The following is an 8,952-nucleotide window of genomic DNA, read 5'->3' on the forward strand; positions in this document are numbered from 1 at the left end:
AAGCTTCTGTGGTCTCCTGCCCAGGATAGATGCGGATAGTGAGAATACTCAGAGAAATCCCAATCACGTCGTTCCTCACAGCCCAAGGTTCCTAAGCACTCAACTTCTTTCCACTGTTAAGTATTTTCCTTTGCTTGTTTGCTGTGTTAGGTCCAGGGTTATTTTAGTTTTACGGAGTACCTTGGAGGAATGGGGATACTCTTACCTTAGCTGGAACCAGAAATCTCCTAAGTGCAAACTCTAAGCAACACTTTCTAATCCTCGTTCTACTTGTTAAAAATTTTTGCTATAAGAGTACATGCTTTTCCTTGAAACTCATTTCTCCCTCTGCATTTGCTACTGCACATGATGAGTTTCCTCCTTCCTCCTATCTTTTGGTCACTTCTAAAAGTCTGTCAGTTTCCTCTTGGTCAGTAGCTTTCCAAGTGCTTGTGTTCCCCAAGATTCTGTCCTAAGTCCTAGTATCTTGCCTCCTCTTTTCTCCCTTCACAGCTTTACCACCAGCTATTGTCTCCAGTCCTTCAGACCTATCTACATAGTTTCCATAGGAAACCTGCAACTGGCTATCCTGGCAACTATATTACCCAAAATGTAACTTATTATTCTCATGTGCATGTGCAAATACATGATCCCCCAATTCAATTCTAGTTTGCATTTCTGAACTTGCGTATAGACCCCATAATCGACCAGGAATCCCACTCAAAATCATGGCATTCATATTAGTGTTTTCCCCTTTTCCCTAATTCAAGCTCTGGTTGTTCTTCCTACTAAATGGTTCTCAAATCCATCCCTTAGTCTCCATGCCCTCTGGCAATGCCTAATTTTCTCAAAATTAACTCTTCTAATTGTTTTTAAATTTGTGTACCAGCCTCTTTTCGTACCAATTATGAGACTCCAGAGGGATCTTTTTTAAATGCAAATATGGTGAAATCTGCTTACTTCCTTTAGTAATTCCCCATTATCTCTAAAGGCTGAAGGCTAAACTCCAACTTTTCAGGCTTTTCTACCACAGTTTGCTCCACCCATTTCTGGAAATACGCTGTGATCTCTCAGACCCCACATTTGTTCACACTGCTCTGTCTGAAACGTCTTTCTCTCCTTCTCTCATCCACACCCACTCCTACCAGGCAAAAACCAGGCATCAGAGAATCCAGCCATGTGATGTCATGGGGGAAATGTTCTCCAATGCCCTGTGTAATGTGCTTCTTTCCCTGTTTCAAAACTCCCCATGCATGTTGTTAAGTGTTGATTTGCTTCTTTGCCTCCCATCTGGATTCTAGGGAGGCTCTGAGGAAGCTTTCTTTTCCACATCTGAATAACCCAAATAGAGGACAGAAAAGTCATCTATCCTTTGACTAGTCATCTTAGACATCTTAACCATTGTGGTTAAGAGCACTGATTCTGGAGATCACCTGGCTTCAAAAATTGGCACTGCCAACTGATGGGTTTTGTGACCTTTATCACTGTTTCCATCTGCAAAATGGGTAAAATATCCACTTCATTGGATTGTTGTGAGGATTAAATGATATAACATAGAACATTGGCACGTGGAAATATTTTGTAAATATTTTCTCCAATGCAGTGTAGAAACATTGACATGTAGATAAGACTATATAAATATTTGCTATCATCTTAAAATATTTTTTACTAAGCATTACTTACATTAAAACCATGTCTTCCCCTTTCTAAAGGGTAGTATTTGCCACTTAGCAATCCCTGCTCATCTACCAGAAGCACCAATGAACGCAATACATTCTTCAAGAATTCTCCTAGAAAATAGCCACGATAGGGTTTTTTGTTTGTTTGTTTTTTAGAAATGGGATTACTTTATTAGGTACTTTAGCTAAGAGCTGTTTTTTAATAGAATACATACAAAGCGATACGGTAGACCACTTAGGTAGTGTCTAGTGGTTGAGAATTGAAAGTAACTAGGGAAAATCTTAAATAATCGACCATTTAAAAGGAGTCACTGAGTGGATTTTTTTCAAGCTCAAAACTTAGATTGTACTATTATGAAACAGGTGTTTATGGCTCCTTTTCAATAGTGTGCCTGTTCCCTGAAAATCAAGTTATACAAAGCCATTTAAAAAAATACATGTAAATTGTTCAATATTTGTTTCATTACATTTTATGTGAAAAAAAAAATCACCAGATTAAGAGCCTCCTCCACCTCCTCCAAATGAAACAAACACTCAAAAGCAAAGACATGTGTAGATGTGTAGTCCCTCACTCAAAAGTCATGTTCAAATATAAAATCTCTTTTAAAACTCACCTTAAGGAGTTTCTCAAATTTCAAATCCCACCCATTTCTCCCCTTACCTTCCATCCCCCTACGTCCAGTATTTCTTGAGGGAAGGCTTTTGAGGCAACTAAAGGCTGAGTTTTGCTTTTCACCAGTACCTCCAAGACAGTAAGAGTGAGCCTCCTCTTCAAAGACCCCTGGAGTTCTTCTGGATGTCAGTCCAGAAAAGATTATGGATACAAACCAGCTCTGCATTGCAGTGACCCCTTTAACCATCCCCCCTCCATTGGTTAATTTCAAGCGGGCAGGGGCATCCATGTGTGGAATTCTCATTAGAAACCTTCCCCAGATGTGGTTGAAATTTCAATGCCATGGGTAATTTTTTTTGTCGTCCAATGGAAAAAAAAATTATCACAGCGGATTGCATGCAGGAAAAGCTTTATTAAGTCATGGAACTGTTATACTTTTTAAAAACTGCTATGCAGAATACCCGAACATTTTTAAATTACTCAGGAAACTGGCACATCTTTAGTAAGCAAGTTCCATGTTCATCATTTTCTCTGTCCCCACCCTCAATGCTCAGTTATAGAATATTCTTTTATTTATCTTGTTTAGCATATGTATCTCACAGTCATCTGTCAAAGCTTTTGTTGCAAAAACACAATTCTTCACAATTAAACACACAATGGAAAGATGTGATTAGGCATTTACAAGACTTGAACTGTTTAAAAATAATACATGATAACAGGGTTACAAGAAGGCCGGTGACATCTTTCAACTCATTTTGCTTTTTCATTCTTTTCCTAACATTAATCGCTGAAATCTGTCAAGGCTTAGTCCTTAAATGCATTGCGCTCCTTTTACGCCCCCATCCTCCTGCAACGTCAACGTTATAACAATTAGAATTCTCTTGCCTGAGAAAAAGAAGAATTATTAACTTACAAGGGACACGTATTGATGTCTAGCGATGACAACCCAAACCACAGCACAAGTCAGTCATGTACAGGTGACACATTACACTGGCACTGGTCCACATCTTCTGCACACTGTGGGGGGAGGAGGACAGGCTTCTAAGAAGCAGGCTCACATGATAATGCACTTGCCAAGCAGCTTCTCGGCCACCTTGGGCATCTGAGATTTCTTCTGGGGCGGCTGCAGGCAGGTGGTGGGCTTCTTTGCGTGGTTCAGCAGCATGTGAAACAGCTCCTGCACATTGACATCCGTCTTAGCCGAGGTCTCCAGGAAGGCGCAATTCCACTCCATCGCGTAGGCAACGCCATCCCTCGCGGTCAGCTCCCGGCGGCGGTTGTCATCGCATTTGTTGCCCACCAGCACGACAGGGTACTTACGCAGGTTCCTGCCTTTGATCTCGCGGATCAGCTCATAGAAGGGCTTCAGCTCCTCCAGGGTTTGCTTCTTGGTGACGGAGTAGACCAGGATGAAGGCATGGCCCCTGGCAATGGCGAGGCGCTGCAAACCCGGGTGCCGGTGACCACCAGCCGTGTCGGTAATGTGCAGCGTGGCCGTGCCGCGATTGCCGCCCGGCACCTGGTGGTAGGTATCTTCGGTAGTTGGTACATACTTGTCGCGAAAGTTGCCGCGCACCCATCTCTTCACCAGTGCACTCTTGCCGACGCCCGCGGACCCAAGGATCACCACGCAGTAATCTTTGTTCCTCCTCTGCGGGACGAAGGCGCGAATGATCAGCAGCGTGGGCAGAGGCCGCAGCCGCTGCATCAGCTTTTCCTTGAAGCCAAAGCAGGAGTTGCCCATTGTCAGGAATTGGCGCGGAGACCGGTGCACAACTTCTCTCGCACTGAACCAGCCGTAGGCGAATCATAGGGAGGAAGAAAGGGAGAGTGAGAGACGGGACTACAATGGAACGTTGTCACAGCGTCTGCCTGGACAGCTTCTCCTAGGGACGCTGGGGAGGGTCTCAGCTTGTTCCCCAACCCCACACCCTCCCTCCTCAGAGGTAGAGCCTGCTTCCCTGCCCACCCCAGGCATCCACGAAAGGTAGTGCTGGCGAGGAGGTTCGCTCAGCACCCCCGACGAGGATGCCTTACCCGGTGGCCACACACGGTTAATCTGCTTTTACAACATACTACTCCACTCTAACTGCAGAATGAGAAGCTGTAAACACAGCTTGCCAGCCCTTAAAATGCGCACACATTGAGCAATGTTACCAAACCCTTCCTTCCCTAACAAGCCCTTGTTGCGCTCTTCCTCGCGTATTAAAAATTGTCAACGTCTCTGACACGGATTAATCACGGCGGGCAAGGGTTGGCTGCCGCGCACACGATGCAGGATGGAGTTATGGAGATGACGAGGGGCGCCCAAGGAACCCGCAAGGGCCAGGATGCTCGGCTCGTGGCGCCAATAGAGACCCATTGCCCGCAGCAACTTTCCGCGGGCGTGTCGTCCAGGGACCGGTACCCACCAGCTTTGCGGACAACGACCCTGCCAGTTCCCACCCGCAACAACCCAGGCTGGTTCGCCAGCTACATCTCGAGTTTTAGTGCCCAAAGAAATGCAGAAGATGGCTTTTACCTCTCTGCGAGGAGAAAATCCAGAGGGCTAGCGGGCAAATTCGCTCCTCTCCCAGGTGGCGTTGGTGGCGGCAGCGGACGACGCGGCACTTTCAGGTACCTGGAGCTGCAACTGTTGCGCAGGTACAACCAGTGCGCTCTGAGGCTCAGACAGAAATACTCCAACTGTCGGACTCTGATGCTAGCACTGGAACCAGGGTGCGCAGGCTGGGAGACTCCACTTGCACAGTACGCAGAGGGGAGACCGGCAGTGCAGTGCTGGCCGAGTCCAGATGCGCGCCCACCCCTCCCCCACAGTGTGCCCGGCGTCCCCCACACCCAGAGTACCTGTACCCACAGCCCGAGGCAGAGAGCAGAGGCGGGTGGGTTCCTAGGTCCACAGGCACTGGCCCCTGTGGGGTTAGCCCTACTAAAGCTTCTGTTATAAGAGGCTTCAGAACCTGCCTCCCGGTAGGATTTTCTATGGTTTAGACAGGTTCTTTGAAAGAGAGTTGAGGGTTGCCTTCTAAATCCAGCAACATTAAGCCATCGATCACATTCATCACCACCCTTTGAGCCAATGGGTCTCATTTGATCATCATACAAACCTTGTAATAAAATCAGGACAGGTGGGGAGAATGGCCCTTGACTGACAGCCAGCAAGAAAATATGGACCTTAAGCTTATAACAGCTAGCAACTGGATTTTGCCAACCTGAATGAACTTGAAAGCAGATTCTTCTCTAGAAAGTGCGTGTAAGACCACAAACCGGCAAACATCTTGATTTTAGCCTTGATTAAGCAACAAACCCAGTCGAGCCCACAGACTTCTGTCCTACAGAACTGTGAGTTCTATAGTTGGGTGTGTTGTTTTAAGCCACAAAATTTGTGGTAATTTGTTACACAGCAAAAAAAACCAAAAACTAATACAGCATATAAAATTACTTGTTCAACATTACAGAGCTCATAAATGATGGACCTATACTCAAACCTAGTTCTCCTAACTTCAAATCTTCTTTTGCTGGTATTATCATTCTATGTCATTAAGCTGATACTCTATTTCTTACTCATTAGTGAAAAAAAAATTTTCATAGCTTTTTTTCCTACCCAAAGGCACATCTTTCGATCTCATGTTGGGTAGAGATCAAGAGTACATGCTTTAGAGGCAAAATTTAAAAAAAAAAAAAAAATTAAAAATTAAAAAAAAAAAAAGAAAAAAATTTATGTTTAGAATGTTTGAGTGTTTCCTTTTTCCTTCTTTTGAATACACTTCAATATGCCTTTGAGCTATAGCATGCTGAGAAATTATTTTTCTCTAGAAGGGGAAATGATACCTATGAGAACGAATTGTGGGGATGATTCAAGGAGCTATTTCTTGAAGCACTGTTAGAAGGCATATTTAATGCAATAGACAATCCATAAATGACAGCTATCAACCTTCATATACTAATGCTGAAGACTGTATATACACAATCCTGTAGTCTTTGAGCGTTTTAACAATGGCGTTTTGGAAATGGTCATGAGCGTTTTAATCCAAAGGAAAGCAGATTTCAGTTTGGAAAATATAGCAGGTTCATGCAGAAATAAGTTGGGGGCAGAAGAACTTGGGGCAGGGAGGAAGTAGAGTGAGAATTGCAAGTATTAATTAAATCATTGCCTATTCCTCCTAAACCACAAGATTCACTCTGCCTATTAAAATCAAAGACACTGAAGAGACTTTAGGACTGAGAAAGATGAGAAAAGAGACTCCTGAAAACACTGATATATAAGATAAACTAAGGTGCTTTTGGAATAAGACAGAGAGAGAGAGAGAGAGAGAGAGAGAGAGAGAGAGAGAGAGAGAACTGGGGTGGAAAAACATATGCCCTAAAGTTAAAACATTTAAATGCTAGAAAGGTGAAATTAAGAGATTATTAATTAGAATTCACAAGCAATGATGAAAATATAAAATCACAGCTCTTATATCCAAACTAAGTTTTGTACCTCAAAAGCTAATATAAAATATTTTACCTTAAGAAGAGACCTATCAAGATGGAACTGGAGCCGGACACAGGCAGTGGACGCGGTTCCCCTCAAAGCCAAAGATGGCAGTGAACGTTTACTGAACTTCAGTCACCAGCGATAACCTGTCGATATGACATGCTGGCCTGGATCAATGAGTCTCTGCAGTTGAATTTGACAAAGATCGAACAGTTGTGCTCTGGGGCTGCCTATTGTCAGTTTATGGACATGCTGTTCCCTGGCGGCATTGCCTTGAAGAAAGTGAAACTCCAAGCTAAGCTAGAACATCAGTACATCCAGAACTTCAAAATACTATAAGCAGGTTTTAAGAGGATGGGTGTTGACAAAATAATTCCTGTGGACAAATTAGTAAGAGGCAAGTTTCAGGACAATTTTGAATTCGTTCAGTGGTTCAAGAAGTTTTTTGAAACTATGATGGAGGACTATGACCCTGTGGCTGCCAGCCAAGGTCAAGAAACTGCAGTCACCCCCTCCCTTATTGCTCCAGCTCTGAACAAACCGAAGAAACCTCTCAGCTCTAGTAGTGCAGCTCCACAGAGGCCCATTGCAACACAGAGAACTATTGTAATCCCTAAGGCTGGCGCAGGTGAGGTGCGAAAGAATCCTGCTGTGGGCAATGGGGATGATGCAGCAGCCCAACTGCTGCAGCAGGTCAATGTAATGAAACTTACTGTCGAAGACTTGGAGAAAGAGAGAGATTTCTCCTTTGGAAAGTTAAGGAACACTTAATTGATTTGCCAGGAGAACGAGGGGGAAAACAACCCTGTACTGCAGAGGACTGTGGACCTTCTCTATGCCACAGATGAAGGCTTATGTGATATCTGACGAAGGGGGCCCCCAGGAGGAACAAGAAGAGTATTAACAGCCTGGACCATCAGAGAAACATTGAATTTTTCACTCCAAATCATGTGCTAAACTGTAAAATACTCCCTGTTATTATTCTTAGAGGACTCACTAATTTCTTTTCATAAAGTACCTCTTCTGAAAGTGTACTTTGCAGAAGTTTCACTCCTTTTCCACTAAGTTTGACTTAGGAGGTTTTACCTTGTAGCAGAGCAGTATTAACATCTAGTTGGTTCACCTAGGGAACAAAGAGGCTGACCATGGGGCTCCCCGAATGGATGCTGGTAACACTGATGACTGGAGAGGGTGTTTTTATGTGATATGCTGAGGTGGAGACCTCAGTAGAGAAACGTAAAGACTGATTTGAATTTTAAGCTAATGTGAAATCTTGGCAGAAAACATTTTAATAAATAAATGCCTTAAGAGTATTTAAAATATTTCAAAACATAAAATGTAACCTGACAGGAGATTTTGTGTGTTTGACCTTGCATCTAGGAAGGAAGGGCCAGACCTTGGAACCTTTGGAACCTGCTGTTCACAGGCCTTGCAGGGCTGCTTGAATCTTCGGAGGCGTAACCTTGGCCCAGAAGGAAAGTTTAAAAAGTTGCTCCATAAAGCCATTGGGTGTCCTTGACCAACTGCGTCTCTGCTAAGAAGCAAGAGGTATTGTGGCCTGAATGAATCGAGAGTATGTTTCAGCCCGAAGATTTTGAGTTGAATAGCTTGATTTTCATTGAACATATTTCTCTGATTTTTCTAATCACCCCTGAAATTTCTATGTCTTGTAGTTTTTGGGAAATGAGGTGTGTTCAGTTTTTAAATCCAACAACTACTTTTTGGGGTCTTGCCCACATCTCTGGGATTTGAATGGGGGTTGTGTCCCATTTCACTGTCTTTTCACTTTACATTTAACATGTTTCTCTTCTCTGCACCCCTCGCCCACTGGGGACTCCTCTTTGGCTCCTTCAAGTTTGCTGCTTAGAGTGGAAGGTCAGCAGGCAGGTGAGCATGCTGTAAGTTCTTTCTGGACGTCTGGCAAAGGGAGTGATCAGGGCGGGCCATCGCTACCTCGGGATCTGCAAAGCCGGCTGTTTTGGGTACCTGCTGTCCCACAGCCCTCCCCTGGTACCGGAATACTTTGCTAGTGCACTAATCTCTTTGGAGATAAAATTTGTTAGCGTGTTCCTAAATGTGTATTTTCTTTTGCAGAAAATACAGTGCCGTGTCTGAATTAATTATTAAAACATTGAAAATATTTCATTCCTTAACGCTCCCTCATTTGCTTTGCCCATAGCCCACTCAGTTCCTTTGTTTGGCAG

General features: G+C 43.9%; 1 protein-coding gene and 1 pseudogene across 1 annotated transcript; one reads left to right on the plus strand and one right to left on the minus strand.

The window, feature by feature from the left end:
* Positions 1-2,663: 2,663 nt before the first annotated feature.
* DIRAS3 (DIRAS family GTPase 3) lies at positions 2,664-5,039 on the minus strand. The gene is made up of 2 exons (XM_019732341.2): positions 4,793-5,039; positions 2,664-4,058 (listed from the first exon to the last, which is right to left on the minus strand). The coding sequence occupies exon 2, from the start codon at positions 4,013-4,015 to the stop codon at positions 3,326-3,328; it is 690 nt and encodes a 229-aa protein (XP_019587900.1). The 5' UTR covers positions 4,016-4,058; positions 4,793-5,039; the 3' UTR covers positions 2,664-3,325.
* A 1,813-nt stretch (positions 5,040-6,852) lies between these two features.
* Positions 6,853-7,652, plus strand: LOC109447712 (microtubule-associated protein RP/EB family member 1; annotated as a pseudogene).
* Positions 7,653-8,952: the final 1,300 nt, after the last annotated feature.

This window comes from Rhinolophus sinicus, linkage group LG06 (genome assembly GCF_036562045.2).
Source record: "Rhinolophus sinicus isolate RSC01 linkage group LG06, ASM3656204v1, whole genome shotgun sequence".
NCBI classification, from domain to species: domain Eukaryota; kingdom Metazoa; phylum Chordata; class Mammalia; order Chiroptera; family Rhinolophidae; genus Rhinolophus; species Rhinolophus sinicus.